We start from the raw sequence: 22,774 nt of genomic DNA on the forward strand, positions 1-22,774 counted from the left end.
GAGTGGGAGAGATTTTATTTGCCAAAGAAGGAGCAACATTAGCAAAGAAATTATTAAACTTTGTAGCTATCTGAGTAGGATTTGAGTATGGACCAGAACTATCTTTCATGTTATTGAAACGTTGCTCAGGTTCCTTTTTGGAGATGATCTGTTTTATGACTGACCATGTCTTTCTTAAAACTGAACTGACAGAGAGCAGTTTGTCATGGAAGAATTTTTTCCTGGCACGTTTGATGAAAAATTGTATTTATTACGGTATTTGTTGTATCTCAACTTGTTGAGTGCAGTTGGGTTCAACTGGAACTGTTTGTAAAGAGAATTTTTCCTTTTACAAGAAGTAAAGAGACCATTTGAGAACCAGGGTTTTGAAGAGCGGTGAGGTTTAGAACATGCAGGTTGAAGAGGAAATGACATACTGTATACCGAAGTAAGAAGACTAGAGAATGTGTCATAAGATTCGTTTACAGAATTGATGGAATAGACTGAAGACCAGTCGACACCTTCCAGTTTAGACCTGAATGCTGACATAGTTGTTGAGTTAATAAGACGTACAAATCTCTTTTGGCGTGGTGGCTCAACAATCATTTTCAAGTGTGTAACTTGAAAAACTGGGAGGTGATCAGATACGTCAGTGTAAAGAATGCCACTATTCATGTTAAGTTCAAGATTGTTTGTAAATATGTCGGCAATCAGAGTTGCAGTTGAGGAAGTTATGCGAGTTGGTTTGGAGATCAAAGGATAGAGGCTATTAGATGTCATAAGATTAATGAACTCATTTGTAGGTTGATGAGGATGTTGATATTAAAATCACCCATAATATAAGATAGCTTATTCTCAAAACTGATGGCTGACAAGATATCTTCAACAGACCTGTTAAAGTCATTAAGAGAGGCATCGGCAGGTCTATAGAGGCAGCCAACAATAATATTTTTACCATGAGGTCGCATGATTTCCACAAAGTTTGATTCGTACAATGAATTGTCAGAAGATTGAAGATCAGTCCTAGGCTTAAAATTCATATCAGACTGAATGTAAAGACCAACTCTACCACCTAATTTATGTTCTCTTGAATTGGAGATAAAATGGTAGCCAGGAATATTAAAGAGATCAGAATTAGACTTATGTAACCAGGTTTCAGAAACGGCAACAACGGAGAACAACATATTGAGTGAAAGCAGATATTCCGACAGGTCGTCAAAGTGTTTAGGGAGGCTCCGGATATTAATATGGAAAGCAGAAAATGCATCAGGAGGAAAAGGAATTTTGTTAAATTCTGAAGAGGTTAGATATATGCAGTTTGAAAGTAATTCTGAATTTGCGGTAAAAAAATTGGGGTTAGGATCAAGGTTAGAGTTCATTAGCAGATGAGATGTCTCAGGGTCATCAAAAAAGGGATTAAACACTTTTTGCTTAAGAAGTTCAGGATCAAAGTTTCCTTCAAAATTAAAGTCAAACAGTGCAAAGAAGAAATCAGTATCATCTTCAAAATGGTTAAATGGAAATAGATTGGCAAGACAAACTGAGCAGAACCAATCTTCGTTAGTATTAGATAAAGCAATGTATTCCTCACATGTAAAAGGAGTGCACTTTAAATGTGTCCAGTTCTGACATATGTCACATAAAATGGCTTTGTGACTATTACGGACGCTAAATTTACACACAGTACATGGGTACTTAATAGGCATAGGACTACTACTACTACTACTAAAATTAATGCCATGTCAGTATTAACAAACAAGTGTAAAAAAGTAAACAAGAAATACACAAACAAGTAAATGATATTAACTAATTTAACTAATATTCTTTTGATGGCCAGAAAGATAAGAAACTGAATACAGTTTTTGGAGCTCGTCCCTGCAAGAAGCGCTTTGTATATATCTCTGCGACCAATAAATTTTTGTCTTATGTCAGATCTTCTTCCATTCTGCTCAATTAGGTAAGATGTACTCGGAGTGACGATTTTTGTTTCAGGAACTCTTTCCCCGAACGAGTCACAGCTCTTAGTGATGGGAACGAAAGTTTCACTGCTCGCCAAAAAGGAATTCTTGGAGAATGCAAAATTTGACTTTGGCTTTGTAGAGGGGCTAGTGAATGTCCTGAATGTCATGTTGAAAGATTTAATTTGATCAAACGATGCTCGACTGAGAATATTTACAGGAAAACGCTCCAGTGGTCAGTTCTCTTGGCCTCTTATCTATTCCATCTCACTTTTAATTATTCGTTTCTTCGCCATCGTGAGCTCATAAGGAGATGAAAACTAAACATCCAGATCCGACAGCTTTATATGTATCTTAAAGAACTCAGTGTACAAAAATCTCTGGTTTCAAATTCCCCCAGCAAGTTGCTTGAGTCGAAATCCACCAGGACACCAAGCCCAGGCCTGTGTACGCAGACGTAGTGCTGTCCCACCCCAAGCGACGACCGGAAATATGTCCGTCGGTTCGTAGGCTAATTGACACCTGTCAGTCTTAGAGTTTTTGGAAGTGGTAGTTTCCGAGACACTTGGGCAAATAGGATGCGCAAAATGGAAACTGGAAGAAAACTCGGCTACAATTTCCACACTAATTGGTTTCACCTGATTTTGAGGCTCCCTCATCCCTTCTCCTTACCCATGGCCTCTGGTTTACAAAGACTGGTGTGTTTTTTATGACTTCCCTTAATACCAATCGAATCCACTCGATGATAGACAAAATTCTCAATTAGTATTTATTTCGTCTGGCTGTTGCTTCCAAGATTACGGGCACAAACTGATTAATATACGTGACGACCCTCGCGTTTTTCTACTTGAATTCTGTAAAATTTGCGATGAATTTTGCACCGTGCTAGAGTCCCATATCTACTAAAGAAACACTGAGTGAAGTACTTCAAGGGTGGTCAATACTCGCCCGCGGTTTTTATTTCCATACGCGCGCTCGACGATTTCTGAAGAGAAAATAGTGGGTCTGTGAACAGGCTACCTCTGTCAAAGTTTGAATTCTGTGGAGAAAGCTTTCATTTGATGAAGACAAGCTCTCAATTAGAGTTCAGATGTGTGGAGTAAGGAGGCTGAAACAGTGGATTTATTCCATATTCAGCAAGCATGTCTCTTTCTTCCGCGACGGAATGAACAGTTATCCATGTGTCGCCCCTTTAAAGCAAAACAAAACCATCTGGCCTTGATGTTTCAACGGTCTGCTCAAATACGAGCAGAAGCTCATAACCGTTCGATGCCCCTTTTATAACATTCACATAATCAAATCCAAGGCAAGAGACTAAAAGAGATTTAATTATCGTGTACTTAATTGCATTGGATTTTTGAAGCTGATGACTGAATTTCAAAAGCGGGTGTCCTGATTGGTGCATTTCCGTATCGTCTGTTCTTTTTTCGTTTTGCTACACTCCTCCCGTCGGTCGAAGAAAATGCAAGGAACTCAGTGACGTCTAACTCACTGATTTGATCAAGGAAAACTTTTGTATAGTCTTCAAGTCTGTTAAAGCTCTCAGCGATATAAGTACTCTCTTTGAAAGTTTTTGCAATATCAATGCCTTCAACCGCATTTGGCGTGAGAACGCTTCGACCTTTGTGCCGTTTGGGCGGTGGAAAACATTAGTGTACGTTGGTCAAATAGTATGTCGTGTAAAGCATTCTAAACAAAATCACAGCTAGTTCAAAGCTCTTGAACTGTGGAAATGGAAATTATGGAAATCCAGAACCCTTTCGCCGACATTGTGACATGTAAGTTTCTACCGTTATCTTAAAGACCACCAGACTGATTAATTCTGAGCTAAATAGACATGATTTCGACTTTCACTTTCAAAAAAACAGCGCATGTTAACATGTAAAACTTTAAATTTGATCATGAGAAAAAAAAAAAAAACAAGATTCTTTCGTGTCTGATTAGCTCATCCAAGGAGTACAGCTGGGAGTAAGCCATTCTAAGCGGAGGAAAAAAAGAGGAACGAAACTAACCAATCAAAAAATGTGACAGTTCCCGAGGAGGACCAGGACTTAGATTAGGTATATAAGGAAATTTTGAGAAATCTTGATATTTTTGAGCTCTTGAAGTTTTGTTCTCTTGCAGAAGATTGGTCCTACCTCATCGCGTGGAAGTTTTCTTCAACCTGAGGATGCGTCAGGTAATTGACCGAAGCTTGCCTGGTCCAGGCTCTTAGGTAGAAGGGACGTCGCTAGAACTAATCTCATCCTTAGACCCCTCTATCAGTTTCCTAGAAAAATGCCCTGGGGAAGAGGTTGCGCGAGATTAGAAGCACGTCGGATAGTAAGACGCGCCTGATCCTGGAAAATTAAAGGGCATGATGACCGGGTCCCTCCCGTACTAGCGTTCTCGATCCGCTGCTGGAACATGCTAGCAAAAGGTTTAGGCCAAGCCCAAACGTCGAACTTTTCATGAGACGAAGCAAACTCTAATTTTGATCGACCTAAATTAATATAGATCGTCAGTTGGTTAGGACACGTCGAACCAATAAACTGGATCAGACCTAAAAGCAATTTTAGCTGGTCTGCGGGTGTTCAGTAATAAATTTTCTTCCAAACCAGGCTAAGTATACATTATCAAACAAATAGGCCATTTGCCCGATGGCGCCATTTTATTACTGCGACCAGAACCCTTTTCGTTTTTCCTTTAATATTTAAATTTGTTCTTCCCAGTAAGGTTTAAATAACAAAAGCCCTAATTTGCACAAGAAAGGAAACCCTGAAGGATTCTGGTCTTAGTAGTAAAATAACGTCATCGTGCAAATGGCCTATTTTTTATTTATTTATAGTTTAGTTTGTCGCATGTGATCGGCATTTATCCCGAAGACAACCTTCAGACGTCTGAAGCAAACGGATAGAACGTCAGACGAATTTTCCTGAGCCAGACACAAGGTCTGGGAACGAGAAATGATATTCTCACAACTTGTTTTCAGACGATTTTCCCTTGCACGAATATTTTTTGTACCTCGCCCCAGTTCTGTGAAAATCGCGTGAAGTATTTGAAATTTCCGCGGAATTTTCCGCTATTTTCTCTAGCTCTACCAAAACGGCTAAGCAAACTTGTCCCTAGTAGCCTCCAACGTGGGTTTGTGGGGGGAGGACTGTACAGGTTAAGATTAAACAAATGCAAATTTGATTCTTTCAAGTAGATGATGACTTGGCTTTATCTATGTATACTATGTTTTACAATGATGAGTTAGTTTTGAAATTGTCTCATAATGCATGACGTAGCATTGTTGAAAATTTCTTAGGTACGAGAGAATACATGAGTACGTAAGGGTTAAATCTTATCTCTATCGAACACGTATTTTCCAGACCGACCTGTTAGAGTGATGGGAGTAAAAACATTAATTTATAATTGTAATCGTTATAGACTTTCCATTGTCTTCCAACAATTGCGTATTTGCAGCACTTGTTGATTGATAAATAAACGGGCATTTTGAATTTAATTCTGTTGTGCTTGATGAAAGTGCCAGCTGAGAATTACGTTGTTAAATCAACATGACAAATTTTGCAGTTCGCAAATTTTGAAGTTCGCACATTTTTTGGACGAAGAATTTGTTAATTTGCATTTTGAAAAACTAATGAATAAAATAAAAATAAAAATTGTCGGAAAACTTTTCAATTGTGTGTTTTCACATGACGTCATGGCGGCCATATTTGTGTTCCAAAGCAATGAAACGGGGGCCATGTTTGTGTCCCAAACCAGTCCTCTGGGAGTTGAACTCTTTTCTTATGTAAACGCTTTCTTTTGTTCCAATAAATTTGCATAGATGCTGGCCACGTGAGTGAAAACACAGAATAAGGATAATCTCACAAAATTTCAATTTTACGCTTTTTTTGTATTACGCGATTTCGTTCAAAAGTTCCAAAGGTTATCGAATACCTTCAGATGAAAAATTTGGTAAAAATTTTGATTTTTGGCTCATAGTAATGGCCTTAGGGTGAGCTTTATGAGATAGTCCAAAAGAGTTTTTCGTTTGTACCGGAAGTAAAAGTTACTCATTCGATTGACAGCCCTGTAGTGTTTTTCGCGGGAATTTCCTTGGCTGGAGAGTGGATGAATAATCAGGAATGTTTTTAGTTAGCGGGTCGACGTACCGTTCTTTTTTTGTTGTTTTGTCATTTTTTGTCCATGGGCAAGTTCAAAACAGCACATCTCACTATTGATTCCACTGCAAACGTGGCTCGAAAGTCGAAACGGGAAAATAAAAGTGCGCGAAAATTGAACGGATGTTGGTAGGGTATACAGGTGGTATTCGAGTTTTCTGTGCAAATGAGAATCGTTTCTTATCCAAATGAGGGTCGTTCGTTGGAGTGCAGTTGTACTCGAGAGAGTGAGCGCGCGTGGAAGTGCGTCACGTGATCAGATGGCGCAGGAATCGCGCGTGGCTGCGTAGAAGGGGTCGGAATGTCTTGAAAAGGTAGGACCTCTTTACGCATTACCTCTCTTCACTGACGCCAACATTTTACCTTTGACCTTTTTATATTTTCAGACTATATCTAATCTTATGCGTGATGTACATTCCAATAAGGTACCTTCTGTCATTTTAAATCTATTTAAAAAAAAAACAAACAAACAATTAGTTTCCACTCCTACAATACAAGATCGTCGGCTTCAGAAATTTTGTTATGTTAACCGTTACGATCTAGAATGATATAAACTGTCTTTTTCTCGCTTTGGGGCCGCTAATAAGCTGTGGAATGAGATACCCTGTCACATCCAACATATTCCCAAGAATAAGTTCAAAAATCAAACACTCCGCAAATTACTTTTTGATATTCTGAATTCAGAAGATGACTATATTGATACGCCCACTTTAACTGAAAAGGTAAAATTAGGCAAAAGCGTCGAAAAATAAATTCTTGCTTATAAGTTTCTACTTTTACAATTTATTTGTTTAATTCTTTTCTTTTTCTTTAGTCAGTTATCTAGTCCTCATCCACATTACGATTTTTATTTCATTTATTTGTAAACTGTAAACTTCTCCTAGTTAATAGCTTTAGTCTTTATTTTTGTATTTTGCTCGCACTGTCTCGCCTCGAATAGCTTTGCTAGCTGCGGGCAATACTTACGATTCGATACGATACAATACGATACTTTATTTAACGTGGATATTACGCTTAGCTATTAGCTAGTTTGCAGGTAATCCACGGCCCTAATTATACCCTAATTATATTCCTAAAATTTCAAATTTCAAAACAAAACAAAACAAAAAAAACCAACAACAACAACAAAAAATTATGTTACAAAAATTTAAAACTAAAAACTAAAAATATACAATAATTCATCATATGAAATTTGTAAAAGCTAAGAATCAATTAAACAACAACAACAAGACACAGGCAGCATTTACTATAAATCCCGATTTCAGTAATTTTTACACTTCTGTAATTTTATTTGTTCATTAATAAAGTTTTGTTGTTGTTGTTGTTGTTGTTGTTGTTGTTGGAGTAGTGTAGGAGCAGCTCGGAAGGTGTGTCCTAATTGGTCACAGAAAACGATGACGTTTATCTATAAAGTCGCTAGCGTGCGAGGTTGAGCATGTATTGTCAACCTTCACCTGCATTCAAAAGATAAGCAATTGTCACATCACCCAGATTCTACACAAGCCACCCGCACTCGACTAACTACAACATTAACTCCGTACTCAACTGAATACAACTGACTAATCATGAGCAACTCACAGTGCTCAAAAGTACTGAATCACTGTTTACTCAATGTTGCTCTGAGCTGCTCTTTGATAACTCAGAGTTGCTCTGAATTAGCTGCAAAGGGGCTGAGCATCTTTTTTACAATTGCGAAATAACAAGATCCTTCTGGGTAGCGTTCCGTTCTTGGTTTATGGAATGTAATATCAATTTGGAACCTTTGTCAGTTTGTAATGTTTTAGTTGGTATATTCAACGCAGGAGAAGATTTTGTCATTGTAAACCATCTTATTCTAGTGGCAAAATTTTACATTTATCGCTGTAAATTAAATGGTGTTAAACCAGCAATGCGTGTCCTAAAAACAAAAATCGGAGCGATACACAATATGGAAGGTAGAATAGCATTTATGCGGAATAAGGTAGAATTCCATGACAAAAACTGGGAAAAAATCAAAGATTGTCTCAGTTGAGTCTATTCCCCCGTTTTTTTTTGTTTGTTTCTCTTTGTCTGTTATCGTTATTTGTATAGTTCTGTTGTCGCGTATACATATTGAGTTATTTTTTCAGGATAAAGTGTAGTGTAACTTCTTTTTATGTAAAGCTGTAATGCTAGTATCAAATTGTTAAATGTTTATGTAATGTTGTGAAGCCATTAATACAATCATTTTTGCTTAAAAAAAGGGGGGGGGGGGCGGGGGCTGACGACTGACGCTGACGACTGACGTTCAATTTTTTTTTTTAACAGTAACAAACGGCTAACACAAATGTTGTACAGAATAAGTGTGCAGCTACTAAAGAGAAATGGTTCCAACTAAAAAAAAAAAAAAAACTAAAAACTTTACGAAAAAAAATAATAGAGGTGAACCCTCTTTTGGCGGGGATGCATTACCTCCCCCTCCCAGCCCTTCTTGTACATGTACGTCCGAGGGTAACAGAACGCCTTGCTGAAGAGCTGAAACAATGCAATGGGATCTTAAGCAAAAAAGGAACTTAACTGGCTTTTTAAATGATGTAATGGTGTTTTCTTTCTAAGGTACTTTTGTCCACATCCACTTGCTGTTTTAGCCCCAATTAAAGAGTGTATCGCCAATCAAAGGTGAAATTTCTGACGGGAAAAACAAGGAATAAAAAGTCACCACAAAAGGAACAAAATCAATGAAAGAGGAGAGGGCAAAATTAACCACAACAACAAAAACATAGGAATATGGTTCAATTTGAAACACCTGTGAGATGGATGGATGGACGGAAGGACTAAAGAAGGAAGAAGACTATTTATGTTTGTTTTTGTTTTTCAGGGAAAAAAACAATCAAATCTGGTTTAGTGCTTGACCAAGATTTGGAATTGTTGTCAAACCAAATTACAAACTGGAAAAGCCTAGCTCGAAGACTTCTGTTTTTGAACACAGAGATAATTGTATATCTTAAAAAAAACCAAGAGTTGAATGAAAAGATTCTCGCGATGTTGATTTATTGGAAAGTAAGTCAAGGCTCCGCTGCAACCTACAGGGTTTTGTATGATGCCCTACGCCATCCACTCGTAAATCGCCGGGATTTAGCATATAAGTTATGCACTGATGCGAGCTCTTCTTTGGTGAGTACTTAAAGTAGCAGTGGTGTCACTCAATGTAGCCAGATTTTTTAGCCCTTATACAAAGTCCTGATCCCAATCCTGATAACCGCATAAAAGGGAAGGAACGTTTCACTAACACTTATCATTCAGAAACTCTAAACAGGCTCTTTGATGGGAACATATTTCTAGTTAACCCCATGCAGGCTCCCGCAAACCTCCAGTCTACAGGGGTAAATCCTGGAATTTTCGTTTAGGGAGTTCCAAATTGCGCACACCGTCATGGCAGTCAATCTCAATAACCATGAAAACATGGATTAAATTTATTTTAAATAAAAGAGTCATTAAAAACAAATGAAGAATGCACATCGTGGGCACTGTAATTGATGAAAATCTAACTTGGAAGCCTCGTTTCAGCTTAATAAATTTTCAAAACACAGAAAAATTGGAATCATGTTTATAGTAAGGCCCTGATTTTTAACTAAATGGGTGACCAAAACATTATAGTCTTGTTTACCCATACATCCATTACTGTTAGTTTAACTTTAGGGGTCAACAATTATCCTTCTTGGTTATCTAGAATTTTATTACTAGAAAAGAGAGCAATAGCAGTTAGGCTATGTTCATACTATACAGAACCTACCCGGATAGCTTTTGCGCCGGTACGGAAACCATACCCGATAGGGCTTCTGTTCACATCTTAAGAACGGTTATTTCGGCGCAATTTTTGTAACGGAGCGAAGCTGCGCCGCGGCGATTTCTAAATACGAATTTGATAAGCTGTATTCGTCCCAAACATATTATGACCATAGTTCACAAAACCGTTGATTATTTTGAAAGTCTCGATTAAGTCACGACGTATTCGACATTCCAGTAAAGTCGTTAATCTGAGACGCTCTAACCTTTGACGATAAAGGAGTAGGCCCATGCCCTCAGTTATCCTGGTAAACTGTCTTTGGCAGTCCTCAATTTCCATTATAATACCCCAGTTTCCGTGTCTTGCGGTTGGTGCCCACACCTTCACTGCGTATTCCAAATGGGTTCTGACAAAAGCTTCGTAAAATGGTATTAGCACTTCTTTGGTTTCCTAGATAAAACATTCCTAATGATCCAAGACGTCATTTGTTTTACTTTTCCAATCATTCCTTCGTATTTGTTCCTCCCAACAAAGGGTATTACCAGCTGAAACAACCACTCCCAGATCTCTTTCCTTTTCAACTACTTGCAAGGGTGTATGACCCATCATGTAGTTATTCTTAAGGTTGCCTTTACCAATATGCAAAACGCTGCACTTTGATTAGTTAAATTGGAATAAACAGTGAAAGTCCGACTGAATGGTTGCAGGTGATCGTGAGTCGTCTGCAAATAGCGTGGTTATATTGGTTGTGATAGCAGGCATATCGTTAATAGACAAAAGAAACAGCAGGGTCCCCAACACGAGGCACTCCAGATAGTGCGGGTTCGCATGTGGATAATTCATCGCCTACACGGACGTTAGCACTTATAGTGCTAACAACGGTCACTTGAACGGCCATAAATGTTCATAAGAAATAGTTAATCAATATACATGAAAACAGACCAGCTACATGACCTCTGTAGGCTACCTCTGTGGAGAAAGCTTTCATTTGATGAAAACAAAGCTCGCAGTTGTTCAGATGTGTGAAGTAAGGAGGCTTGAACAGTGGATTTATTTCATATTCAGCAAGCATGTCTCTTTCTTCCGCGACGGAATGGACAGTTATGCATGTGTCGCCCCTTTCAAGGAGGGCAGAACTGTCTGGCCTTGATGTTTCAACGGCCTGCTCAAAAAAGAGCAGAAGCTCATTACTGTTCGATGCCCCTTTTATAACATTCACATAATCATCTTCTAGACAAGAGTGCAAGAAATTTATTGTGTATCTAATGGCATTTGATTTTTGAAGCTGATGGCTAAATTTCAAAAGCGGATGTCCTAACTGGTGCATTTCCGTATCGTGTGGTTTGCGTGGTTTTGCTACACTTGTCTCGTCGAAAAAATGCAGGGAATTCAGCGACGTCTAAGTCACTGATTTGATCAAGGAAAACGTTTGTATAGTCTTCAAGTCTGCTCGAGATCTCAGCAATATAAATACTCGGTTTGAAAGTTTTTGCAATTTCAATGCGTTCAACTGCGTTTGGCGTGAGAACGCTTCGACCTTTGTGCCGTTTTGATGGTGGAAAACATGAGTGTACGTTGGTCAAATAGTCGCGTAAAACATTCTGAACAAAATCACAGCTGGTTCAAAGTTTTTGAACTGATTGCAGGTTGAGGTTCCTCATTATTATGGAAATCCAGAACCCTTTGGCCAACAGAGTCACTGACAAGTTTCTACCGTTATCGTAAAGACCACCAGACTAATTAAATCTGAGCTACATAGACATGATTTCGATTTTCACTTTCAACAAGACAACGCACGTTAACAGGTAGAACTTTAAATTTGATCAAGAGAAAAAAAAGAAAACAAGATTCTTTTGTGTCTGATTTGCTCATCCAAGGAGTGCAGCTTGGAGTTAACCATTCTAAGCGGAGAAAAAAAAAAGAGGAACGAAACTAACCAATCTAAAAATGTGACAGTTCCCGATGAGGACCAGGACTCAGAGCAGGTATATAAGGAAATTTTGAGTAAAAAAAGGTGTTTTTAAGCTCTTGAAGTTTTGTTCTCTTGCAGAAGATTGGTCCTACCTCATCGCGTGGAAGTTTTCTTCAACCTGAGGATCCACCAGGTAATTGACCAAAAGCTTGTAATTGCCTGGTCCAGGCTCTTAGGTAGAAGGGACGTCGCTAGAACTAATCTCATCCTTAGACCCCTCTACCAACTTCCTAGAAAAATGCCCTGGGGAAGAGGTTGCGCGAGAATAGAAGCACGTCGGGTAACAAGACGCGCCTGATCCTGGAAAATTAAAGGGCGTGATGACCAGGTCCCTCCCGTACTAGCGTTGTCGACCCGCTGCTGGAACATGCTAGCAAAAGGTTTAGGCCTAGCCCAAACGTCGAACTTTTCATGAGACGAACTAAACTCTAATTTGTATCGACCTGAATGAAGTGTAGATCGTCTGTTGGTTAGGACACGTCAAAGCAATAAACTGAATCAGACCTAAAAGCAATTTTAGCTGGCCAGCGGGTGTTCAGTAATAAATTTAAATTTCTCCCGAACGAGGTAAAGTATACATTATCATACAAATGGGCCACGCATTTTTTTACTACGACCAGAAGCCTTTTCGTTTTTCCTTTCATATTTAAATTTGATCTTCCCAGCAAGGTTTAAATAACAAAAGCCCTAGTTTGCACAAGAAAGGAAAACCCTGAATGATTCTGGTCTTAGTAGTAAAATAAAGTCATCGTGCAAATGGCCTGTGTTTAATTTATTTATAGTTTATTTTGTCGCATATGATCGGCATTTGTCCCGAAGACAATCTTCAGACGTCTGAAGCAGACGGATAGAACGTCAGACGAACTTTCCTGAGCCAGACACAAGGTCTGGGACCGAGAAACGACGTTCTCACAACTTGTTTTCAGACGAGTTTCCCTTGCACGATTTTTTTTTGTACCTCGCCCTAGTTCTTTGAAAATCGTGTGAAATATTTGAAATTGTCCGCTATTTTCTCTAGCTCCACCAAAACAGCTAAGCAAACTTGTCCTTAGTTGCCTCCAACGTGGGTTCGTGGAGGCAGGACTGTACAGGTTAAGATTAAACAAACCTAAATTTGTTTGGTTAAGTTAGTTTTATTTGTCTCATAATGCATGACGTCGCATTGTTGAACATTTCTTAGATAGGAGAGAATACATGAGTACGTAAGGGTTAAATCTTATCTCTATCGAACACGTATTTTCCGGACCGACCTGTTAGAGTGATGGGAGTTAAAAAGATTAATTATAATCGTTATAGACCTTCCATTCTATACCAGCAATTGCTTATTAGCAGCACTTGTTGATTGATAAATTAACGGCATTTTGAATTTAACTCTGTTGTGCTTGATGAAATTTTACTCTTTCTTTTGTTCTTTTTTTTTTTGTACTACGCGATTTCTTTCAAACGTTCTGAAGGTTACCGGATACCTTCAGATGAAAAATATTGTCAAAATTTGGATTTTTGGCTCATAGTAATAGTTTTAGTGTGACCTTTATGAGAAAGAAGGGAAAGGTGGAAAAGGAAAAAGTGGAAAAGAGTAAATATTGGCGGAGAAATGACGGGTTTTCGTTTGTACCGGAAGTGAAAGTTACTCATTTGATTGACTGCCCTACAGTGTTTTTCGCGGGAATTTCCTTGGCCGGTGAGTGGATGAATAATTAGCAATTATTGGACGAGGTTGAGCAAAATATCGTGATTTGTCAGTGGCGAGCAGATCAATTATTCGCCGAAGTCAATGGCTGAGGCAAATAATTGATCTGCCAGACACTGACAAATCACGATATTTTGCGATAACCGAGTTCAATAATCGTGTTATCATTCGATCACCGAGTTTGTTATTTGGGCGTGGCCCAAATAGAGTAATGGAAACGGCTTGTTTTGACGCAAATGTGCAATAGGCACGCAATACGTGCTAATGTAAACAAGGCAAGTAAACAAGCGAAGCGAGGCTAATGTCATGGCATGGCATGAATGGCATGTGAGAAAGAAAGCTCTGCTAACACACGGCCTGCACACGGCACTTTATCGCACTTTTACGTTCTGAAAAGTTGATCTGAATCTTTAGTATTTTTGCCTCATCGAAATTTGGAAGTCTGAAGTCCATAGATGAAATCTATAAAAAATATTTGGAATATTAACTTCCGGTTTTGGTCACAATAAGATCACAAGCAACGAACCTTAAAACACAGAAACTCACCAAACGGATCGAAATCCACCAATCACAAATCACAAACAATGACTTTTTGAACCTGTTGAAGAAAACTTTCGTTTCCTAAGAGGTCCGCTAAGATGATTGACGTCTGACATTTTCTTGACGAGAGGATCGAAATGCACCAATCATAGGAAGACCGTTTTAATTGCATGTTTCCTAAGAGGTCATCTGAATTTGCTGTTTTCTTTCTTTTATGTCCATTTTCTTTTCCTTATTTTGTGATTGGTCGATTTTGTTAGGTCGAGTGGATAATCCAATGAGGGACGATTTGGATATCGTTTGATCCGAAATTTTTCGAAGCAGCAGTGAGAAGCAGTTTGGATAACATTTGGCCGCGGCGTTTCGAGGAACGTGTTATTATATTGTTCAATCATGTTATCCCGGGTTAAACTTTCAAATGCACACACTGTTCGCGGTACGCCCATACTAAAAAATAACACTGAGTGTTTTCGGAATGGGCTGGTCCGCGAACTCAAAGAAAAACAAAGGAAATTATCAAGACATTCAATGACATCAAAGACTCATGGACCCCATAGACGTAATAACAAATCGGAATATCAGGAGTGTACGTGTAAAATGGATAAGAGCTTGAACAGAGGAATGTTGAACAAGTTTGAGAGTCGCAAGATTTGTGTAGCTGGTTATCAGTGTGACACTATTGATTTTGATTTTTGCATTGCGGAACACAGCGAGTTGCCTGTGATAAAAATCTGTTCCGATGAAGGAAGAGACGATTGTCAACAATTGAAACCAAAAGGGACTGAGGCTTCTTTTGGAACTACTGTGATAACTGCAACAATTCTTTTTATTATTTCAATTTTTTTTAGCAGGGTGACGGTTGATGTACTTGTTTTTGTATTGCGTGTTGTGTTTTTTCATCTAATTGTGTATATTGTGACGCGGTACATGTACGATGCTGTGCGTCGGGATTTTGCATTATCAGCAAGTTTTGTGTTAGAGTGTTTTGATGGCAGCGAGGTGACGACTAGAGAAGGTAATGAGCTAGTTGTACTCAAGGAAAATTGTGTTGTGGAGGAAATAAAAGAAGTTGAATTGAAATCTCGTCGTGGGAAATTTATTTACAACAGAACTTACAATTTCGTTGGTTTAAATCAGGTTAGTCAATTATATTTTCGGCATTACAAATTACCATAAAATCGAGATTGTAATTCGAAACTCGCGTTGTTTTCAAAATTTGCATAAATCGGGTGCTGCAAAGAAATATTTAGGTTACAAGCGCTTCGAAATACTGTACCTTCAGAACGGCATAGCTTTTACTTGTTGTGCTATATCTTTCAAAACTATCGATCGATTCTAGCTCAAAAACTCTCACAGCAGCGGTTTAAATGTAAAACCCGTGGCCGGTTGAAATCGTCTCTTGTTTGTTTTCAAACGATTTAGGATGGATCGATTATTTTATCAGCTTGTCGTATGAACGAAACGTTTTTCTTCTCGATAAAGTTCACTCAACAAATTTAGAAAGATTTACGTGACTTTTCATATGTGGAACGAACTGACTATTTTATGGAACGATCTGACTATTGATTGGAACGATCTGACTTGGAACGATGTCAACGATCTGACCATGGAACGAAATGACCGGTTACCGTCATGCAGACTAGCAGACTGCCGATGAACAAATAAAAATCTTTTTTACAGAAAGCAAGGAAAGTGACACCTTTTGCACGGAAGAGTATTCGGAAAAATCACCATTGTCGACTGAAATTCATTGTTACGTTAAAAATAGAAAAGGTTTGCATGTGAGGTTTTTACTTCGGGGGCAACTCCAAAACTAGTTCGTAAAGGAGGGGAGGTGTATCTGTCGTCTAAGCATCAGAGCACAGGCGATTTAGGTGGAATGAGATATCCAAATAGGCTTCTAAGTAAGAATTTGTCTCTCTGTACGTGTAATTATCCATTTTATAGTGCTTAAAACAGTTTGAATCACCGGGTTAATTTTGGCCAATTTAAGCTTTGTGCTGATATAGAGAAGAATCCAGGACCGTCAGTTTATGTAGATGCCACAAAAACAATTAATGCTCCATACTGTCAAGGAAATGTTACAGGATTTGGGGAGAATGGTGGACAACGATGTGTCGCAATGAGTCTGTGCGCTTTAATTTACACTAAGATAACAAAGATTACTTCAGTTGATGATATGACTCAAATAATGATTGTTGGTATTCAATTATGTTGTAGTCTGTCACTGCTTGCAAGACAATCTATGTTAATGTTAACAGAATTGCCATGAATGGTTACAGTGTTTGAGCAATTTTTCCACCTTGAATACAGTGACAGTTATACTTGTAACATCCATCACTACTGTATATGCCACTCACAGGTTACAGCATTTGAAACACTCTTGGCACTGAACTACAACTCATTCATTTTAACGTTGGCAATTATTGGTGTTGGTATCTACGGCACTGAGGCTGGGGGATATAATGTATTTGATTGTCATGCTAGAGATATTTATCATAACAGTCAAGTGAAAGGACGTGTGAATTGTTGGAAATACCATCCATGCATAAATTAGTACAATATTTTCAGACTCTACATAGGAATGAGGATATATGTGAACTTAAAGGTGTACATATTGCCACCTTTGAACCTCATCTTTTCTCAAGCAATGTTGAAAATTGTAGTATATCAAATGTTAATAGTTACCAATGTTCCTGTAAACAGTGCTATAATATACCCTATAACAGTTTATGCAATGTGTTACACCCTTATTAATCCTTGTGGATACTGGACTTAAGAACTTTATTTGCCCTTGTTAGTAACCGGAATACACTGTACAAAGTGATGGGTGTGAAAACACATCTGTCAGTATCAGTGGAGCTGAGATAAACCTAACTCTCCGGGCTGTAACCACTTATGTCCTATGTTGCAATTTGGCTCCAAGCATGTCTGATTGAAGATGTGCATATTTTTAAACATTGTCGTGAAATGACACTATTTTTGTTGTGGATTGGGGCATACTGTATAAGCTGTGTGGTTCAGCAAACAAGTTGGAGTAAGGGATTTGTCTTCTCAGGTAAGATATGATGACAGTTCTTTAGCTGCAATAAGGCATGTTCAAAGTATCATACCCTTAGTACGACCACGCCCAAATATACGCTCACACAGCGTCTTGTTTTTTAAGGAATATCTTCGGGAAGCAAAGCGATCTGCCATTTTCACGCAAGAGCAATCGCAAGAAGAAGCGTGGTTTCATTAACGCATGAGCAGAATAGTATTTGCAGCCAAAAACAGTTGAACGACATTGCGCATGAGCACACCATTATTTGTAGGCAGTTATTTGCAGGTCACGTGGTGGGCTGTCGGCCAATGAAAAGGAAGAAACATTTGCATCGAATGATAGTCGGGAATGTTTTTAGTTAACGACTCGACGCGCGCAACTTCTTTTTTTGTTGTTTTGTCGTTTTTTGTCCATGGCCAAGTTCAAAACAGCGCACAAAGTGAAGGGCGAAAGGGTAAATTCAATGAACAACGACACGACAGAATATTAAAGAAGCTACGGAAAGAAATGTCTTTTTAAAAACACATTTTCAATAGGCATTTGACAATAACAACAAATGAAAAAGACCTTTTCGACTATTCGTCTAGCTGAGTGGAGCGCTTCATGTTTTCTCAGAGTAGTAGAGTCAGCCTACACTAGAAAAAGATTATTTGCCAATGCCTAAGCTAAACTAGACCTGAAACAAAAGAAGACTACCGGTTACCCATTCAGTTGCATCCTCTCTCTATGTTAATTGCCGGCTCAGTGGAAGCCGTCGAACTATCTTTTCTTGTTTTCCTTCTACCGGCCGGTTTGGTTTTCGACCGAGCGGTGGCTGCATTTGTGGTCTTTTATTTCCACAGTCTTGAAAAGAAAAGTTGATCTCACTATTGATGCCAATGCAAACGTGGCTCGAAAGTCGAAACGCGAAGCTGTTTGAAAATTAAAAGTGCGCAAAAATTGAACGGATGTCAGTTGGGTATACGTTTTTTGACAAAGTCGCTAGCGTGTGGGGTTGAGCATGTATAGTCAACCTTCACCTGCATTCAAGAGATAAGCAATTGTCACATCAACCCAGAGTCTACACTAGCCACCCACGCTGGACTGACTACAACATTAACTCCGAACTCAACTGAATACAAATGACTGATCATGAGCTTTTCACAGTGCTCGAAAGTACTCACTGTTTGCTCATTGTTGCTCTGAGCTGCTCTTTGATAACTCAGAGTTGGTTCTGAGTTAGCTGCAAAGGAGCTGACGACTGACGTTCTATTTTTTTTAGCAGCAACAAACGGCTAACGCGAGGGTTACATACATACATACATTTATTTGATAAAGCAGGTGAAGTTACATAAAATGGCAGCGAAAGGCTGATGTGGACATGCATCTAAAATAAGTTAAATAAAAAGTAATATGATGTAAAATGTATGAATAAAATCAAGTTATTCTACAGAATAAGTGTTCAGCCTCTAAGAGAAGTGGTGCCAGCTAAAAAAAAAGCTATTAAAAAAAAAAAAAAAAGCTTTACGAAAAAGGGGTAAACCCTCTTTTGATGGGGATGCATTACCTCCCCCTCCCAGCCCTCCTTGTACATGTACGTCCGAGGGTAACAGAACGCCTTACTGGAAAGCAAACAAGGCAGTAGGATCTTAAGGTGATGTTACACGAGACGATTTGCAAAGACGATTTTTAGCGCAACACAATGTTGCAACATTATTGCGACGTTGTTTGGAATTGTTACGACATTGTTCCAACATTGCAACGCTGTGTTGCGCTAAAAATCGTCTTTGAGAATCGTCTCGTGTAACATCAACTTTAAGTGAAGAGGAAATTAGCTTTATAAGTAATGTAATCGTGTCTTTTTTTAAGGTGCATTTGTCCACATCCCCGTGCTGTTTAGCCGCAAAGGATGCATTGCCAATCAAAAGTGAAATTTCTGACGGGAAAAACAAGGAATAAAAAAAATCACCTCAAAAAGAACTAAATGGATGAAAAATGAGAGGGGAAACAAACTTCAACAACAAAACATAGGAATATGGTTCTATTTGAAACGCCTGTAAGATGGATGAAAAAATGGATGGATGAAAAGACTAAAGGAGGAAAGAGACTATTTATCTTTGGTTTTTTTTTTTAGGTGTACAAATCAAAGAGGGTGTAATGAGTGACTATGAGTTGGAACATTTGTCAGTGAAAATTGGAAACTGGAAACCCCTAGCTCGACGACTTCGGTTTCTGCCAGTAGAGATAGAGGCATTCGATAATGGAAACAGAGAATTAAGTAAAAAGGTTTACAGGATGTTGATCTTATGGAAACAGAGAGAAGGCTCCGGTGCAACCTACCGTGCTTTGTATAATGCCTTATATCATCCACTCATAAATCGCAAGGATTTAGCAGAAGAGTTCTGCTGCATTTATGAGAGGTCTGTTTTGGTGAGTACTTAAAGTAGCCGTGTTTTCACTCAATTTAGCCAGATTCTTATATATAAAGTCCTGTTCCCCACTTAATAACCGCATAAAGGGGAAGGAACATTTCAACAACACTTATCATTCAGAAACTCTAGACAGGCTCTTTGATGGGAACATATTTCTACTTTTCTCAGGCTCCCGCGAACCTCCGGTCTACAGGGGTAAATCCAGGAATTTTCGTTAAGGGAGGTCCAAAGTGTGCACACCGTCAAGACAGGCAATCTCAATAACCATAAAAACATGGATTAAAAATAAATAAAAGTGTCATTAACACATTTTGGGCACTGTAATTGATGAAAATCTAATCAGGAAGGCTCGTTTCAGCTTAATAAAAAGTAAATTTTCACAAAAAAAATTGGAATCATGTTTAGAGTAAGGCCCTGATTTTTAATTAAATGGGTGACCAAAATACTTTACAATAGTCTTGTTTAAACATTCATCCATTTCTGTTAGTGTAACATTATTGGTCAACAATTATCCTTCGAGGCTATCTAGAATTTTATTACTAGAAAACAGAGCAGCAGGAGTTAAGCTATCATGTTCACACTATACCGGATAGCTTCTGCCGGCGCCGGAACGGAAACCATACGCGATAGGGCTTCTTTTTAACCAAAGAATGATTGGTTATTTCGGCGCAATTTTTGTAACGGAGCGATGCTGCGCCGCGCCGATCTCTAAAGGAGAGAGTCACATATCGGATAGTGTTGACACTACACCGGACTTCTCGTGTCGGCACGGAAAGCTATCTGCTATTAATAGTGACTGAGAACATAGCCTTAGAACTAAATTGATATATTGAGAGGGTGCAATTATAAGGGATTTTTAATCAATGATTTCAAAATGTCAAAAGTACGGGATATAAATAATCTAGAAATATTTGTTTTTATGTTCAAATTGTATCATAAAGTACTTGAAATTTATGTAACGAGTCGCAGTAGAACCAGCCATGGTAAATAATCCTCCACGAATCTAATATCCTTTTCCGTATTCACGGTTCGAAAATGCTCTCTGAGAATTGTACCTGACTGATATTTCCTCAATAAATTAGCAATGTGGTTGTGTAATTGCTTAATATAACCATCGTTTAAGCTGGCCTTTTTCCACCCATTTCCTGAGTCTATTATTAGTTTGTGTATTGTTTTTAAATACAAACCCCAGTGGTAAAGTTTTACACGGATTTATAATCTCCAGCAATATTTGCTTCTCTATAATTCATGTAAATCTGTGAATAATTACAACAAACTGTTCTATGTGAAGGAAGCAGTAAGTCGATAAATAAATGAGTAAATCAACTTTCGGGGGAAATTATTTCAGTTTCAAAGCAGGTAATTTGCAATTGGTACTTTTTAGCCAGATAGAAATCTATTCAACAACATTCATATTCATGCTCATGGGAAAATGATTGATCGGCGACTTGCAGCCTTTACTTCTCCATTTGTCTAATAACGCAATCTAAACTACTACTATGACTCCAATAAACCTTTCCCAATCCTCAATTCTCAAAACAAAAAACCCTCTCGTAACTTATTAAACTATGTTAGACCAGTTTTCGCCAACCCATAAAGCACACTCACGCGCTACGTGACTTAATACTTTGTATCTCCTTGACTACCTCACGTGCTGTCCTGTGAGAGCTGTTAATAAATGCTTGAGATATTGACGAATATTAACTCGTTCCTTGACACACAATAGCTTTTTAAAGGAACATTTTATTCATCATCATCACAGTCAGTCGGTTCGACCATGACTGTTCTCGAGTTCAGCACAGTTTGATAAGTCTCCTCCTGGTAGGTCTGCAGTTGGCACTCTCCTGCCATCGGTTGAGAACGATGTCTCTTCATTTCATGTTTCTCTTAGCAACATCTTTGAACCTTAATCTAGGCCTCCCTTGATTACGCATTCCCAAACAGAATTGAGAGTATAACAGCTGCTTTGGAAGTCTGTTATTATCCATCCTAAGCACGTGACCCAGCAATCTGACATTTTTCTTAATCATTCATGGTAGTCCTGTACGGCAGAGAATTTCCACATTTGTGATCTTGTTCATCCGGGATACGTTCATTATGACTCTTAGATATCTCTTCATTTAAGCATGGAGCTTCTTCACTTGACTTGTCATCATCTCTGTTCCATACATTGGGTACATTAGTCTCAATCTTTTCCACGTACTTTCACTGTGTGTCTGAGGGATTTTTCTTTCTTTCTCTCTCTTTTTTTTTTTTTTTTGCCCACTGGTTGGAAAGGCGCAGTGAAGGCTAGTGTTATTGCTCAACCAGAACGAAAGCCTGGTAAACGTCTCACCATCATCACCGCCTGTCATTTATCCGAGATGAAGTCATCCGTTGAACGCCGGTATAAGCGTTTACAGGACGAAAAAGGAATTCCTTTTGTTAGAATAATTGCTAAATCTTTAACCGTTTCAACATGTTTTTATGCCTTTGAACAAACAGATGTTCGTTTGAGGATTCCTGCGAAAACCAAAAAACATTATGAAGCTCCCCATATTGAGAGCATTTTGAATCACGGAACAACAACCGTGTAATATTGCTAACCAGCTCTCATTTCTTTATCTGCTTTCTATGTCATTCTGCCATGGTCACGGGCTGTTATTTCTCCTCCGATCTTAACGTGGTTACCCTGGTATCGACGCGAGCTTATCATGTTTTCAACGGCTTAGTTGGGAATCAAGGCCCTTCTTCCCTACACAGCACGTTTGGTGCACCGGTGATGCGTTAATGACAACCTTTATCGACTGCTTCCACTGTTACGCTCCGAACGCAGTACGTGAATTGAACAGAGAGTGTGTTTCAATTCGATCTCTCTTTTAAAACGTCATACACAGTAATCCAACAACTTTCAGTTACCATAGGATCATGAGAAAAGGAGCTAGTTCTCACTCCACTGTCAGCCTCTGGTTTATAGTGCTAACAGTCACTTGCCATAAATTTTCACAAGAAATAGTTAATCAATATACCTGAAACAGACCAGCTACATGACTTCTGTAGTAAGACTAGCGGCAAGTCAAAGTTTAGAATCTTCATGCACCGTATAATCTACCCGATAGAAAAAATAAAGAATTAGGAAAACCTCTGTTCGCTTTCAGCAAGGTAAACTCTAAGGTCACGCTTCACACTATAACGAGCTTATGAGTCGTGGTTAGGCCTGTCAACACCCTATTTCGTAAAAGATCATACAGGTCATCCTTCGCTCCTGTCCTTAAAAGTTTAGATGTTGAAATCAATCTTACCCGACGT

At 38.6% G+C, this 22,774-nt stretch overlaps 1 protein-coding gene across 1 annotated transcript in view; it reads left to right on the forward strand.

Annotated features, from left to right (window-relative positions):
* Positions 1-22,774, forward strand: part of LOC140945397 (uncharacterized) — a 41,670-nt gene that overhangs the window by 4,240 nt on the left and 14,656 nt on the right. The window contains exons 2-5 of the mRNA XM_073394429.1: positions 4,062-4,116; positions 8,922-9,217; positions 11,881-11,935; positions 19,189-19,484. Coding sequence (XP_073250530.1) covers positions 4,062-4,116; positions 8,922-9,217; positions 11,881-11,935; positions 19,189-19,484 — 702 coding nt within the window. The remainder of the gene's footprint in view (positions 1-4,061; positions 4,117-8,921; positions 9,218-11,880; positions 11,936-19,188; positions 19,485-22,774) is intronic.

Source organism: Porites lutea, chromosome 8, assembly GCF_958299795.1.
Source record: "Porites lutea chromosome 8, jaPorLute2.1, whole genome shotgun sequence".
Lineage (NCBI taxonomy): Eukaryota > Metazoa > Cnidaria > Anthozoa > Scleractinia > Poritidae > Porites > Porites lutea.